The sequence below is a fragment of the Sorghum bicolor genome, chromosome 3 (genome assembly GCF_000003195.3).
Source record: "Sorghum bicolor cultivar BTx623 chromosome 3, Sorghum_bicolor_NCBIv3, whole genome shotgun sequence".
Taxonomy (NCBI): domain Eukaryota; kingdom Viridiplantae; phylum Streptophyta; class Magnoliopsida; order Poales; family Poaceae; genus Sorghum; species Sorghum bicolor.
The window spans coordinates 71,300,724-71,317,989 of NC_012872.2; the positions used below are offsets into that span (position 1 = coordinate 71,300,724).

General features: G+C 44.1%; 1 protein-coding gene across 1 annotated transcript; it reads right to left on the bottom strand.

Moving 5' to 3' along the window:
* On the bottom strand, nt 13,865-15,955 carry LOC8079805 (F-box protein At1g67340). Its single transcript, XM_002458954.2, has 3 exons — nt 15,558-15,955; nt 15,190-15,352; nt 13,865-15,045 (listed from the first exon to the last, which is right to left on the bottom strand). Exons 1-3 carry the CDS (start codon nt 15,797-15,799, stop codon nt 14,266-14,268), a joined length of 1,185 nt encoding a protein of 394 aa, XP_002458999.2. The 5' UTR covers nt 15,800-15,955; the 3' UTR covers nt 13,865-14,265.

Sequence of the window (17,266 nt, forward strand, 5' to 3'; positions counted from 1 at the left end):
CTGGCTGTGCGTCCTGCGTTGTACTACAGTGCGTACACCAAAACACAAACATAAAAGCGATCCGTGTGCAGCTGCAATCAGGTACTACTATACACGTACTCTCGGTCTCTCACTCTCACTACACAGAACAGCCGTCTGACGTATGAGCTGCTGCTCCTTGTAAAGCCAATCAATCCATCATCGTCCAGCCGGGGACGGGGCTGCCATTGCCATAAACAAAAGCAGCAGGAAGCACGGATCCGTGCCCCTGATTAAAAGGACCCCCAGAGACGAGATCTGTATTAAACTCCATCTGCTCTGCATGTCGTGGCGATGCATTCATGCACCACCGTACCCAATCATCCTCCAAGCCCTGATTACGCAAGCATGCAAAGCAATCCCCTACCTTAATGCGTGCTCTGATGATGATTCAAATGCTGCTGCTGATGCCTGTTGCGGTCATATCATATCATATCCGGCCGCCGCGCCCTTTTCAAGCTCAAGCTCTCACTGTTAGGTAGCTGTAGCTCTAGCACTAGCAGCTGATGCTAGAGTGAGAGTGAGAGAGGGTGTGTGGTCCTGCAGGCTGCTCCCGGTCGTCCTCCGGCGTCCTGCTGGTCTGAGCTCCGAGCAAGAGTCGTTCCTGTGGCTTTGACAACACGCTTGCTGTTGTGTTCAAGGCCGCATCTGCTTCCACGAGATGGATGTATCCATCCGCACACTGCAGCCATGCATGTTCACAAGAGGGCCAACTGTCCCCCAAATCAGTATCAACGTCACAGTTAACGTTCAATGAAAAAAACGGGCGGTGCCTTTTACCATCCTACTACTTCACCTGTATCTTACGACAGTACATTTCTATTCCACTTGTTTCAGGTTATTAGAAGCCGAAACGAAATTAGTGGAGCTGAAAACAAAGGTTTCATCGGCTCTGGTTTATGTTGAGAAAACGTGTATAAAAAGGGAATTGTAATCTGTTAGGTGCTCGATTTCAGACGTGCACAAGGAGGAGGAAGGCGGTTACGCCGTCACCTGGCCGTTCCTTAATGATCAGGACACTAAAATATATAGGAAGCTGGTATAAAAATGACTGCATAAAATTCGTAGGAGGAGCCAAAATGGACCGGGGCTCCACCAAACACCATTTAAAAAAAAAAGAGAGATTTCCCGCTACTGCGTCAGAGCACAAGTGAAACGGGTTATTGTGCTGACCCAGTGACCTACCTACTCAGAGAAAGCAAAACTTGCATTCCTACGCTAGCATAGGTTAACAGAGAGGATGTCCTCTGTTAGTCCAGCCCTCTAAATCTAGTGACTGAATCTAGTTTTACATTGTGGCCTTGTTTACTTCCACTCAAAATCCAAAAACTTTTCAAGATTCCCCATCACATCGAATCATTATACACATGCATGGAGTATTAAATATAAATGAAATTAAAAACTAATTGCACAGTTTGGTCGAAATTTACGAGACGAATCTTTTGATCCTAGTTAGTCCATGATTGGACAATAATTACCACTAACAAACGAAAGTGCTACGGTGTTCCGAAAAAATTTCGTTGAGGAAGTAAACAAGGCCTGTAAAAAGCTCAAGTTAATTACAAGTATCTCTGTCGAACTAGATTCAGTCACCGTGCGCTCGTCACACTCAGATCGCCCGGCACGCGCCACCCATGGATCCCGGGCGGCCTGTGGATCGTCCCCAATAATTCACATTGGATATGAGCAAAGTTGGGTCGTGACGATCAAGCCAATGGCCTTCCGGCGGCCTTTCTCAATCTCAACAAGGTCGTCGACTACTTGCGTTGCGTGGCTGCTCTCCACTTGCACGTCTAGTGCCTTATGACTTGTTGGGAAATAAAGCAGCTTAGCTTAGCTTAGCGGCTTGATCCACACGCATGCACGTGCGCGTCGACGACCCCCCAACTCCATCACTGAAGCTGCAGCTGCGAGTGCCCAGTGGTGTGCAGCCGTCACCACTCCACTCCGGCCGGCGAGAGGAGAATGCCTGCTGCTAGTGGGCTTCAAATCCGAATAAAAAAAAGTCACACACTTGGTGCAATAGCTTTCGCCGCCTTATCTCAGCTCATGTCTTTGCGAGAGGATGAGAAAAACAGTTTCACTCATAAAACTGTTTTGAAAATAAGTGTTTGGTAAAAAAATCAGCTCACAACAACTCATGAAGCTCTTGTGAGCAACATGCCCTTTTTATTACTGCTTCTCCTTTTCTTTTTTGAAAAAAAAAGAGGGATAAAAGGTTTAGTCTATTATGTTGGCCTTTTGTTCTTCCCGTTGTGTCGTGCTTGAGGGATCGAATCTGAAGATGACTTTTTTTGTTTTTGAAAAAAGAAGATAGAGTGAGGGAGAGAAGCATTTGGAGAATCTCTAGTGTCTCTTTGACGAGCTCGTTCTTCCTTTTTACCCGTTTTTTTTCTATCCTCTTTCTGCTTTTGACTTGGCTTTATTTTTTTTATGGGTTTTGTTTGGACGAAATTATTAAAGGGAGGCAGTGAGAGAGGTGGGAGTGGGAAAGACAGAATGTGAGCAGATAGCGTGGATCCGATGGGGCAATGGCATGTGTGTGCGTGCGCCGATGCGATGCTTTTTCTTCTTTCAGGCCTTGGATTCCTTGTACTGCTCCCACTACCATCTGTCCCTTTAACCCCCGTCCCATTCCTTTCAATTTCACTATCAGGCCTTGAATACTTCCTCGTTGTGGGCTAGCATAGGGGGAGGAGCAACTTATAATTGTAATAAAATGCAAATGTTCAGGGATGGTTTGATTTTGTTTTTATAGTACAAAAAACAGATACATACAAGGGGATAAGAAACAGGACCATATCTCCTTTCAATTAATCCACTATATATTCCTCACACCAAGGAGCTTAACTAGTAGGATGGTCCCATTTCAGGCAAATATAATGCTGTATGCAACATCCATCAGCTCTCCCTGGAATGGATCACTGCCTAAGCCTTGTTTAGTTCCAAAAAATTTTTGCAAAACAGGTACTGTAGCACTTTTGTTTGTTTGTGACAAATATTGTCCAATCATGGACTAACTAGGCTCAAAAGATTCATCTCATCAATTCCGACCAAACTATGCAATTAGTTTTTATTTTCGTCTATATTTAATACACCATGCATGCGTCTAAAGATTCGATGTGACGGGGAATCTGAAAAATTTTGCAAAATTTTTTGGAAACTAAACAAGGCCTAAAGAGCGTGCCACGAGCAGCTGAGGAGGCTCCATTTGGGACGGACGTGGGAATGGACCCTCCCCCATTTGGTCTTGCTCTTAGGCTTAGCTAGCTCTGATGAGTGATGATTAATTATTACCCCACCCGTGCTCTTTTTGACCGGCCGTGGTTGAGGTGGAAGACGGGCCGGAGAAGAAGCAGCCGGTAAATTAGTAGACCTTTAAAAAAAGAAACAAAAGGGGGGAGAGGTAGGCTTAATTAACCGCAACGCAAAGGCGTCGATTGCACTTGCACTCGCCAAAAAGGTTTAAAAAAAAAGGGGCAAGGCCAAGTCCAGGTTTCACAGCTAGCGAAAAGCAGCAGGCCGGCGAAGGAGTCCATGATCAAAGTGATGAGTGCCCAAAAATCGCGTGACGCCTCTCGTGCTCCCAGTGGACTTTGAAGCCGAGCAGGAAAGGAATTCCCTTTCTTGGCACCGCTGCTTTCTTGTGAACCCCTGTCGTGCCCAAGCTAAGCGCACGAGTAAAGGCAAAGCAGGGAGACTAATAATAGGTGCCCCGCCGGCGTCACCATGCAATATGTGTTGTTGTTTACTCGTGCGTAAACCTCGATCGCTCGCGGTGTTTTCGTTCGCGTGCTTTCTTCGTCGCTAGGGCATCCCTGTCCGTCGTCCATGAAACAGCCAGTCAGGGTCATGCACAAGCTACCAGCAGCGTGATCCTGAATCCTGATGGATGCCGCTGGCTGGCTTCGAGTGTGTTTTCCAGTGTTTTTCGCCATGATTTTGCCACGCTTCCGCCCGTGATGGATGGTTATGGAGTTGGCAACAATGTTGCATTGGTGATGTATTAGTGATGTGACTCTCGGTTAGATCCCTCGTCGAAATCTACTACAAAACCAAAGTGGCCCCGGCCTTGGCTGACTCTTCTACGCGCGGTAGAGTTAATTTGAGTACAGTACAATAAATAAATGATGTTGCCAAGCAGCGCCGCGCGACGGATTTTTGACCGTTTATTCAATGCCTTCAATGCTCCGTCAGGGTTGATTGATTGTATTTATGGCAAAGAAAAAAACTCCTCCCTGTGTCGGATGACTCACCGTCAGTCGATCGCTCTATAGACTCAGAGAGTCTAACACAATTAATTACATATTATTTATGATATTTTACTTATATGACAATATATTTATTGAAAAAAAGGTAGGAGTCTTATTTAGACTCTAAATTCACATTGTTTGAGGTAATAAATAATTAGACTCTACGATAGAATCTGCATTGTGAGTGCCCTCCTCAGTACTACTGTTCTCTCTCCAACAAAAGAAAACGCTTTTGTTTTAAACCTATATAAATGCACAAAGAAAAATCAAGACATTTTAGTTGAAATTTGTAGTAGATATACTCCCTTTATTCCTAAAAGCTTCAACTTTTAAACTTATGTTAAATACAACTTTTAAAACTTTAACCGAATTTCTAAAAGAATATTGAGATTTATAGTACCAAATTAATACCATCAAATTAATACCAAATCAATACATCATAAAACTTTTTAGTTGAAATTTCTTTTTATTTGGGATAACTTAGACGCTAAAATATTTAATAAAAGATGGCATAATTAAAAAAGTAAAGACATATGGTATTCTTGTGCCAAGTGAAACCACCACCAAAAACTACTCACTCTGTTCTAGTATATAAGACGTAATCATCTTTGATTTAAAGATCAATAAATATATTTAATTTTGTCTCGTAACATCATTACTAATGCATCAATGTACCTGTGTCTAGAGAGACCACGTTTTATATCATGAGACATGAATAAAAAGTAATTATTCTAGATAGAGAGAATACTATTTTGAGGCAGGTACTTTGTCGGGTTAGAAAGCTAAAGGAGTAACTTCTCCGGTATTTGGGTTCAATGGTAGTACTTGTATTATTCCGATTGGAGTAATCACTTCAGGATCACGAGAGACTCTCTAGGAAAGTATACACATGTGTCTGGCCGTGATTCCAAGAAGATCACAAGATGCTCTCAGCTCTCATAATAATAAATAAATAAATAAATAAATAAAAACAAATAATATAACACCGTCGGTTCGGTAGGTCGTCCATCGCGGGCGGGTGCTGAACTGCTTGCTGCTCGGCCCTGCCGTGCCGTGCCGTGCCGATCCATCCATGATCCATGCATGAATCATGATCATCGGTCCCGTCCAGCGATCCATCCGATAACAGCGGACGAACTCATAAGACCATAATGCGCGTGGCCTGTCGGACGCGGCAAGCCATTGGGATTCTGGATTGGGGATGGCGTCTGCCCATCTTTTTTTATTTTTTAGTCTTCTTTCGAAAGATCTTCTCAAATATATCCTTGACGGAATGTTCTCAGGAAATATACCATTAGTTTGGCGTGGCGCCAACAGCATTTACGTTATTATCATTGGCATCAAACTGCTAGAACAAGTATTATTGTTCCAAAATAATTGACACAACTATATTGTAGTCCAACTGGTTAGTAAGCACCTAGGTTTAATCCTCTAGTGCTAGATTTTTTTTTTACTTAGTTATTGTTTCTTGTTTTATTGCTTATTAATATAGCAAAAAATTGATTATAAAATAATGAATAGTGTTCTCTCATATTAATAATAACTAAGTTTAGATTTTTTTTCTTTTATTAAAATGAAGTATTATTTTGTAATTTATTTATTTATTTTTGCTACATTATAATAAGCAAATTAAGTTTAGATTATTTTTCGTTTATATAAATACATGTTAATAATAACTTTCGTGTTCTCTAAACTTAGTTATTATTAACATGAGATAACACTATTCACTATTTTATAATTTATTTATATACAAGAAAAATTATCAAACTTAGCTATTGTTTCTTATTTTATTACTTATTAAATTTTAGCAAAAAATAAATTAGAAAATTGTAAATAGTGTTCTCTCATATTAATAATAACGAAGTTTAAATTATTTTTGTTGTTAGCTTATTAAAATAAAATAAAAAAACATACAACACTCAAGGATTGAAACCAAGAGTTTGAGCTAAGAAGTTGGCTTCCTAATAAATTGTACTACAATAAAGTTATGTCAACTATTCTGTAACAATAGTACTTGTTCTAGCGCCAATAACAATGGTGTCATGTTGTGTAATCTTGGTGCATTTATATTTAATATTTTATTCATATGTCGTAAGATTAACGATGAATTTTGATTTTTTTTTTTTAGGAAACCTGCTGCTGCTAGGAGCTGCGACCAGTATTCCTCTGGAGCGGCGGAGTACAGCAGCTAGGTGCCGACACCGCAGCGCACACGCATCGGATTCCCGATCTGCTGATCCGGCGTCATCGCGCAGCGCGGCGTGCGGTGTGCCAGAGGAGCAGGTCCATCGACCAGTCAGAGATCCACATCCACGCACCGGGTGGATGGGGTGGTAGTGGTACGTGCCTGCTGCAGAAAATTGCGCAGCGTTCCAGCCTCCAGCAGCAGCCACGGGGAGCATCACCGGCATTTCCATTTTCCTGCGCAGCACAGCAACATATCTTCCTTTTCAGCTCCATCCCGTGCATGCATGTACTAGTAGGACACAGCCAGCTTTGTCAACGTCCTAACGGCCAGTGAAGGCAGCTGGGGTCACGTGATGGACCGCCATTTCAGAATACCCTCTATGCAGCTTTAAAACAGTGCTAGATCAAACAGAGCTTAAGTTTAATCAAGTTTATATAAAAATATATTAATTATCATGTAGAAAAAGTAAATAAGTATCGTTAATTTATCCTGAAATATATTTTCCTAGTTTATCTATTTTTAGCCTGATATTATTTCATATAAACTTGAATCAAAATTAAGAAATTTTGGCTTGATTGCATCATTTTTGGAATTGAGTTAGGGCTAGTTAATTTAGTAGAGCTCTGGCTCTAACTCTTCTCATTGTTACGCATAATGTTCGCTAAAAATAGCTACAATATCAGTTTTGTTATGCATAGTTTATGCTAAATTTGTAAGGGGTCAAGAGAAAACATGATTTCACAGCTTCGCCCGCTCAGTAGGAAAACGAGTCAAGCTCCTTTGAGCTTCTTCGTTGGATCCGTTTCTTGGATGATTCCTGTTAAACGAGCTCTTAGTAGGAAAACGAGTCAGATTGGAGCTGCTCTCGAAGCCCTGTTAAACAAGCTCTTAATTAGTACTCTCAGTCTTGAGAAACAAATACAGTAGTACAAATGAAAGCGTTGAAGAAATTATATTTTTATTAGCTTAATTAGTTTCAGCCTAAATGTGGCATGATTGCCTACTAAAACTGGCACTACGGTTCCACCTGTCCCAGATGCAAGTTGCAGCGACCCTACACGAAAGCCCTTGGTCAAATGTCTCAACATGTAGTGCAGAATCATCTGTCCGCCGCTGCCTGCTAGCTGCTCCCTTTTCTTGCTTTTCCAATGGTTTGCTTGTTGCTCTCCGGCATCTGCCACATGATGGATGTGGCTCCGGTATTGGAAAACCATTGACAAGGAGTGATGGCAGCCGGGAAGAATATTACGCCGGCCATGATCTCATTTACATTGCTTACAAGCTATTGGAACTTCCGATTTAAATAAAACATGTATACGCTAAATCTTCCAAATGATATTATTCTACCCATCCAAATAAGCCTCTTAGGGTAGTCCTAATTAACTATAAAACATGAGACAGTTTTTATACTTGCCAATTAGTATACAGGCTACACATGGAAACTTTATTCATAATGCATACGGTTTCAAGTTCAAATTTTGTATCCAGCCACCTACGACCTTCTCTCCTATCATGAACTTATCACTGTTTTTTTGTCGTGTTCCTATGTAGACATAATTTCTTATATAAAAAGTTATTTTATCTCTATTCTTTAATTTCAGTGTCACATCAATATTTTGTTTACTTGACATCCTTATTAATACTATACTACGAAAATTAACCATTGCGACTGTCCTTAGGACAACCACACACTCTCCAATACCGCGCTTTGGCAAGTAGTATATGAGAGCCTACGTATGTTTTTAAAAGCTATATATATTATGAAAGGTATATGATTCATGATAAAAAAAAAGATAAATACAATATCTATAGCCTCATATTCTCAATATACATGTGTAGAACAATATATATTATCAAAGCTTCTAGAACAAAACGCGTGTCAATCCCAAATATAAAGTCCCAAATATAAGAGTCTTTGTTATGAGTCAAACTTTTTTTAGCTTTGGCCATTGGTGAATAAAAAGGCGTTTTGATGAATACTTCTAGAAGCTTTTGGCGGAAGTATTATACTTTGTTTCAAAGGAAATATTCTACACATGCTTTTGTTTTTGCTTTCCTTTTGTTATGACATATGCTAGTTTTTGCGTTGGTCAATTAGAAGTTTGTACTGGTATCATTGTTGTATATGTTGATTATTGAAGATGGACACAAGTTGCAGCGGGCACGGTACGTGCGCATGAACTCTGTTCCTACGCTTCATTCTGAAGATTTCCCCGGTGGGAGAAATGCATGTGTTTAGCTCAAGGTCTTCCAATTCCAATAGAAAAGAACCTACGGTCGGGCACTTTCATGTGACAACAGCGATAGATTATGGACAAAGTAGTACTACTACTCCTCTACTCCCTCCGTCCCAAAATAAGTGTCGTTTGCGCTTTCCAGGAAATAACTTTAACTAAATATATAGTAAAAACTATTAATATTTATAGTACATAATTAGTATCATTGGAAAGATCTTTAAGTCTAGTTTTTTAACAAATTTATTTAAAGACACAAATATTACACATATTTTCTACAAATCGAGTCAAACTTGTGGCACGAAAACCTAAAACGACACTCTTTTTGGACAGAGGGAGTAGGCACGAAGGTCAATTACCGGAAAAGTACAAGGCAACCGGCACACACGGCTCTCAAGAGATGCTGTCCCTTGGTAGGGCATTGACCATGGCAGCAAGAGATCATGGGAGCATCAGGCGTATTTAATCGGTCACTCGAGGGCTCTTGACACGAAGCAGCATCTATCATGATTGACTTTAAACAAAACCTAGTGTCAATTGCGCCTGGGGCCTCGATAGTGGAAATTCACGATCTTTTTTAGGCTGTGCCTCCCATTGTCTTTGCAGCGCTGCGGCCTAAAGATCCGAAAAAATTAGATTTCGTCACTGTAGTATTTTTGTTTTTATTTAACAAATATTGTCCAAATTTAGAGTAACTAGGCTTAAAAGACTCATCTCGTGATTTACAGACAAAATTATCAATTAACTTTTGTTTTCATCTATATTTAATGCTCCGTATATGTGACGCAAGATTCGATGTGACGGAGAATCTTAAAAAAGTTTTTAAGTTTTTTGGATGAACTAAACAAGGCCGTAGTACTAGTGCACTATCAGGGAAATTACCATGTTTCCAAGAGTCAAGACTGATATGTCACAAAGACTAATAAGAGGACACTGCATGTACCACCAATGTGTATTACCAACTCTTACAATGCATTGTACTATCATAAAATTGTTTCCTAGCTTACGGAAGACCACATTTTTTTTAAATAATCTTCGATATTGAGCCAAAGGTATAACTTGATTCTCTCTTTTGTAAAACTCTGTGGCATGCCAACAAAAAGTCATACGGCCGGGTTCCTAACGATCACGATACAATGAATTATTAGGAGGAACAAAGCTTAGCTTGACTATATTTCCATATGCATGGCCACAAAAAATGTTTTAGGGGCCGCAAATTGTACAGGCAGGAATGAATAAGCTTTTTGGCTCCGCTCTAAACAAAATCCGGTGAGCTCGATCCCAGCGAACCTACAAGCCAAACATATGGGCACATAAATAATTATGCTTACATTATATAAACATCTACGCATCCATTTTTAATGACATGTTTGCTTGACAGAAAAACCATAGTTAAAATATTCGTTAATTTAGTATGAGAGATAAACATTGCTAAATGGTTGACATATCTGATAGATAAGCTCAATCGAACAGGCTCAACTAATGAGAGCAGGGGAAGAGAAGACACAAAGGTTGTGGGAAAAAAAATTGGACATGAGACTCCCGTATGTGGCATCCTACAGCTAACCACTCTCGCAATAGAAGATCCACGTGTTATGCGTTCATTGGGCAGCCGTATGGTGCTGCATATGGGAGTCTCGTACCTGATTTTTTTTTTCAGAGGTTGTCAAGTGGAGGAAGTAAATCCATATATCCCATTATTTTTTATGAAGCACAGGAGGGATGAGCGCTTCACGTGAATGATTTAATATTTATTCTAAGCCGGTGGATGGAGTATGCACTGACACCAACAGTTACAATGACAGAGAGGTTAACCCAGCATAAAGTGGAGAACGAGATTACATTGGTAGATCAGCTCTACTCAGGCAAAACAAAATTGCTCCATAGTTCCACATGTTGAGTTAGGCGAGGTGCATCATCATTTTCTTAAGTTCTACGGCCCTATTATCCATTATAATTACTTTGTCCACCACTTGTTGCTTCTCCATGTAGACGTCCAACCCACAACATTCTTCAAGGAGGAAGCCACAACACCAAAGAAGCTTTCCCTCTTGATCTCCAAAATCGTTCTCGACAGCGAGTCATTTTTGCTCCCCGGACACAGAATCAGCCCAATTCTATACCGCATAATCAATTTTGTTCACCACGATATCCATCCCTTTCTGGCCAACGTTATGAAAACTTGTAATTTTTTTAGCTTCCATGAGCTCCAAAGAGCAGCAGAAGTAATAACTATGTTTAAATACGGTGGCCCTGTTTGGTTTTCCCATCCTAAAGTTTAGTCATTTAATGTTTAGATCTAGGACTAAAGTTTACGAGATGTGTGTCGCATCGGGTGTTCAGATACTAATAAAAAAATTATAATCCATTAGTAATCCGCTAGACGAATTTATTTAACCTAATTAATTTGTCATTAAACATGTTTACTATAGCATTACATGGTCCTTATGGACTAATTAGCCTTAAAAATTTCGTTTCCTAAAACAGTCTCAGTCTGTATTTAATACTCAATACATATGTCCAAACATACGATAAGATGAGGTGGAACCAATACTAAACTTTAATCACTGGGTGTTTGGTTGGGTGACTAAAAGAGGTCTTTTAGTCTCTTTTAGTCAGAGTGTTTGGCATCAAGTGATTGAAAAATGAGGTCCAATTTCTTGTAGTCACAATTTGGTGACTAGTTGGTTAAAGCCCTTCCCATTTAGTCATAGTGGTCGGTTAAAAACTAACTAAACCAAACTAGATTTAGATGACTAAACTTCAAAAGGGGCTAACCAAACGATGTCTCAGTACAAGCCACTATTTACCGACATAACTTAAAGGAATCACCAAAAGATCTTTGTTTGGATGTAGTCGAATTTTCACGGTGAATTGATCAACTACGTCCAAACAATGTCTAAATGAATATGAAAACCTCAGATAACACACACCAGAGCTGTTTAGCTTTGAGCCCACATCATCTTCATCGTGCCATGTGGATGTGGACGAGTTGCACGACGAAAGCACGATTCGCACACTTGCTCCACGTTTAAGACGACGAATAATAAGTGGTGAAATGTATACGCGCTAGGGTCCCACGACAACAACGAAAGCGTCGCCGATCGATCCATCCGTATTCGATTCCTCACCACCTTGCAATGAAATGAAATGTAACGTAATGTAATGTTGCAACCACCATATTCTGGCCTTGTTTAGTTCGCAAAATTTTTAGGTTTTGGCTACTGTAGCACTTTCGTTTTTATTTGACAAACATTGTCCAATTATAGAGTAACTAGGCTCAAAAGATTCATCTCACAAATTACATTTAAACTGTACAATTAGTTTTTATTTTCGTTTATATTTAATGCTCCATACATGCGACCAAAGATTCGATGTGACGGGAAATCTTGAAAATTTTTGCGAACTAAACCAGGCCTCTATTCCAATTCGCGCGCACGATGATCCCCGTTCCCCACAGCAGCTGATGTCCGATCCACTTGAGTTCGTTCCAGGCTCCAGTCCCGCACCCGGAAAAGTCAGCATGCATGCATCCCTGGATGAACGATGGACAGAGAGCGTGGGAGATAGATTTTGGTTGGACGTGCAGCTGAGGTTGAAAACCTGTCTGCGGGTCCGTGCACGAGAGCGACCTGTGGAACGCCGGGTGGCAGAGGTCACGCACAGCGCGGCGCGGCGCGACGACGAACGAAGCTGCCTGCCTGCCGGTCGCGAAACGACGCGGCGCTCGGCCGCCCCGAGCGACAGGCTACTGCGACTGCGACTGCGACTGCGAGATGGGATCTGCTAGGTTCGGATCACCACGCCGGCAAGGCCAGGAAACCTCATCGGAATATACTACGAGGGCGTACGTACGTACGCACGCACGCAGCGGCTCCTGATTGGCGATACGTGTGCCGCTGCAGCGCATTGAGCTGCCGCAGGTGTCGTGTCGCTGGAACACCACGCGTTTGCGTCGGTGGGGCTGCTGGCTGAACCAACGCTTCGGACGGGGAGAGGGGTGGTGCAACCGTGGAGGGCGCGAGGGGCGCAGTGCTTGCCGCCGGTGCTGGGATTTTGCTGCTGGTTCGTGCTTCGCGTGCGTGCGTGACGCGGTGGTGTTCAGAGCCTACAAGTTTCGTACTACTGCTGCTACTGTGGCCGTTGTTGCTTGCCCCCATTGTTTTTTTTTTTTGGTTTCTGGAATGTGGGTGTCAATATTCGTACTCAATGAAGCAGTACCGCTTTTTTTCCCTCTATTTTGAACGAACAGTTTTTTTGTGTGTGCTGATGATGGAGGTCCGGTCTCCTGTACTCCACCCGGTATGCGTGCATGACTTCCAAAAGAGTCTTCACGCAACTTTGCTTGGTTACCAGATACAAGAGCCATGGGATGTTTGATGCAGCAATTTTACCAAAACATTTAGACGTTGTTTAGTTCAATTTTTTTTTTTTGCAAAATGAACACGGTAGCACTTTCGTTTATATTTGATAAATATATCTAATCATGGACTAACTAGTTTCAGATTCGTTTTGCAAATTATAAATAAACTATGCAATTAGTTATTTCTTTTATATATATTTAGTACTTAATACATGTGCTATAAGATTTGATATGACGGAAAAGCTGTAAAATTTTGTAATTTTTTTTAGAACTAAACAAGGTTTTAGTGAAAAGCTCCTTGGCAACCAGAAAGTTTTCCAAAAAAAAAAAGAAAGGAAAACGAAAACGAAAACAATGGAGCCACAGGCAACTATTTTGGGCTGCCATGGCCATGTGTCATGCACTAGGACGTAGCATATCCAGTAGGACGTATCTTTCCTACTTGTACTATACTACTCAGGCAGGCAGGGAGTATAGCGTATTGGGAGCGGTAAAGGCAGGGCACTCATCATCTTGGCGCGTCTTTTGCTAGCCCTAGGGGTGAGTACAAAACCCCACTAAAAATTCACGTCACTTTTGCAGTCACCGCCACCGCTCCCAACAGCATGAGCAGCCAGAGAGAAAGCTCCAAGCCTCGCACTCCCCGAGACGGAAAAGTTTCGCCACACAGCACACACCCCAACCAATTGCCGCTGCTAATCACTTCGCCCCGCACCCCGATTATACACAAAAACTCGATGCGCACGAACCGAACTGCCGTTTGGGCGTACCTCCACAGCGTCCATCCAAAACACCAAAACACATGGCGACAGAAAAACACCATGGAAACCTCAACTCCAAAGCTCCATTACAAAATGGCTTGGAAATTGGAATTCTACTAGTACTCCGCTTCTAGCTTTTAGAAATACCAGAAGATTACAAAAACAAAAGAGGATCTCTACTGCTTTTTCCTAGTAGAATACGTACATCTGACAAAGACGACACCCGGGCCCAAACGGCAGCGAGAAACCTCATTCAATTCATCAGCTGGTGCGGTGGAAAGAGAGAAAAAAACAGCCGTGAAACGCCTTCCTCCTCCTGCGCGCCTTTTCGCTACGCCCGGTCTACGGTGGGCCGACCGGCACGGCCGCTGCGGCGGAGCCGTGGTCCGGCCCCGGTTTAGGGGAGTGCTGGTACGTCATGTCAGCCGTTGGGAGAAACGGCGTTTCCTCACTGCTGCGGTTGCGGGACCTCGCCGCCGCCGCCAACGCCGGCGAGGAGCCACCGGTCCATGGCCACGCACTGCGCCTTGTGCGCGCGCTTCCAGTCCAGCGCCTGGCACGCGCGGGAGCAGTAGTTGGCCGCGCCGCACACGGAGCACCGCCGGAACTCGTGCCGCCGCGTCTCGCGCCGCCCGCACCGTACGTGGGAGCACAGACGGAGCTCCGCGCCGTCGCTGCCGTCCACGCCGCTGCTGTCGCCGTCGGGCTTCTTCCCGCCGGCCTGGGCGGCGCAGCGGGAGGCCCACCAGTCCACCATGAACTGGTTCGCCGCGTGGGGCTCCGCCTCGGGGAGGCTCCACCCAAAGTCCGACAGGAGCGGGCACCCGCCGCCACCGACGCCGCCCGCGGCGGCGGCAGCAGCAGCAGCCGCGGCGAAGGGTAGCGCGGTGACGGCGTGGCGCGAGGCGGTCGCCGCGGAGAGTGCGAGGGTGAGCTCGCGGGCGTTCGCGGCGACCAGGAGGCGGCGGCCTTCAGCGGGGTCCCGCCGCACGCCGTAGCCGTCCTGGAGGCAGTGGCCCAGCTCGCGAAGCGCGTCGACGTGACCCAGCGCGGCCGCGCGCGCGCACAGCGCCGCCCCCGCGCGCAGGTCGCGGTCCGACTTAGCGCCGCCGCTGCCGTTGAACTGGATCACCGCCAGCGAGTAGAGCGCCGCGGCGTGCCCGCCAACGGCCGCTCTCGCCAGCAGCGCCGCGCCGCCGCTGCGGCTGCCCTGGCAGTAGAACCGAATCTGCAGGGGAAGACAGAAAGCATGCATGCGCTCAAGGTCAGCCACTCATCCATCATGCCATGCGGCGCCTGAGCCGAGAAGAACGGAAGCGATCCGATCGACTCGACTTTCTACTTGTTAGGGTTGTGTGGGCGCGTGGCGTACCATGCCGAGAATGTAGCAGGCCTCGAGGTTGCCGGCGTCGGCGCAGCGCTTGAGGAACCTCTGCGCCGGCTCGGACCACGCCGCCGCCTTGACGGCCAGCGACGCCGGCGAGGCCTTGGCGAACACCATGTCATGGCCGCCGAGCTCGTTGAGCCTCTTGCACCTGCAAACGACAAAGATGTCAGCGCACGATCCTTGGCCTCCACCTTATCCCTATCTATCACCCGTTCCCCAATGTTTCCGTAAACTGCAGAACTGCCCCCACTCCCCCACGCATTCCAGGGATGGCGCGAGGGAGAGGTTGCGTTCGCCGTCTGATGGAACACAAGAAGTCGATGACGAAGCGAAGGATGAGCGGACGAACGTACGTGAGATGGACGGAAAGCAGGTCGGACGGCGCCGAGGAGGAGGCGGCGAGCTTGGTCAGGATGGAGAGGACAAGGTCATCGGGGAGCGCGTCCAGGTAGTCCGGCCCACCGGCAAGCCGCTTCCTGCGCCCGCCGCAGGCGCACTCACCGGCGACGGCCAACGCCGACCTCTTCCTCTTCTGCCCCACCAAGGCAACGACCTCGCCGCCGTTAGAATACCGGGACCCGCTCCTCGTCCTCATCTCTGTGTATCTCCGCAGGAGTCGTCGCCGCTGGAGAGATGGGAAGCGGTGGGGAGAAAGGTGAAACGGCCGCGCGGGGCGGACGAGCGGGGGAGACGACAGGGAGCGCGGAGCGGTGTGGTTGTGTGCTAAAGGGCGAGCAAGCCTGAGGCCTTTTATATAGAAGTAGGAGGTCAGGACTCAGGAGGAGGAGGAGCGTCTCAGGCCGTACTGCGGGCCCCGGGGGCCCGGGCTGTCATAGGAGTCATTGGAGGTTGCTTCAGTTTTTACTGCTTTTAATGCCCTGCCAGTGCCAGTAGTATTCGCAGGGGCAGAGCTGACCGCATGAGTGCTGCGAATGCGCGGCCACCTCTTCAATGAAAAGCATCAATGCTTGCTTGGCTATGGCTTTTTTTTTTTTGATATGGCTGTGGGGAGGCTTTTCCTGCTTTTTACCGCCAGCTTTTCTGAGGGAAAAGCCTGCGAAAAACAAGGACATTGCAAAGGCGGGAGTTTCCTCCTCTCTTTCATCCTTGGACCTGGCTCCTTGCGTTCGCTTTCCACCGGAGTACTCGTACCGTCGTACTCCCTCCGTCCAAAAAGAGTGTCGTTTTAGGTTTTTTGCCACAAGTTTGATTCGATTTTGTAGAAAATATATGCAATATTTATATCTCTAAATAAATTTGTTAAAAAACTAGACTTATAGATCTTTCCAATGATACTAATTATGTACAATAAATACTAATATTTTTTACTATATATTTAGTTAAAGTTATTTCTCGGAAAGCGAAAACAACACTTATTTTGGGACGGAGAGAGTACGTGGCTAGTGCTCTCACCGTCCCTTTTTTTTTTTAACGCCTTGTTTAGGCCTTGTTTAGTTCGCAAAAATTTTCAAGATTCTCCATCACATCGAATCTTTGGTCGCATGTATAGAGCATTAAATATAGACAAAAATAAAAACTAACTACACAGTTTACCTGTAATTTGTGGGATGAATCTTTTGAGCCTAGTTACTCCGTGATTGGACAATGTTTGTCAAATAAAAACGAAATACTACAGTAGCCAAAAATAAATTTTTTTGCGAACTAAACAAGGCCTTAGTTGTCAAAAAAAATTAGTTCTGAGTACTACAAAAATTTTATTTGTATTTGATAATTGTTGTCTAAATATATACTAATTAGATTTAAAAAATTCATCTCGTAAATTACAGATGAACTGTGTAGTTAGTTTTTTTATATTTATATTTAATGTTTAATATATGTGTCCAAATATTTGATGTGACAGAAAATTTTGACATATTTTTAAACTAAACAAGGCCTTAATATTTATAACTTTATAATTATTTAACTATACTGAACTGTTTAACGTCCGGGGAGAGTACAGTCAGAATGAGACGAATGATACCCGTACTGAGTACTACTACCTCGACAGAGTACTATACTACTACCTCGTAGCAGATGCGGATGAAGGATGGAGTACTGTTGA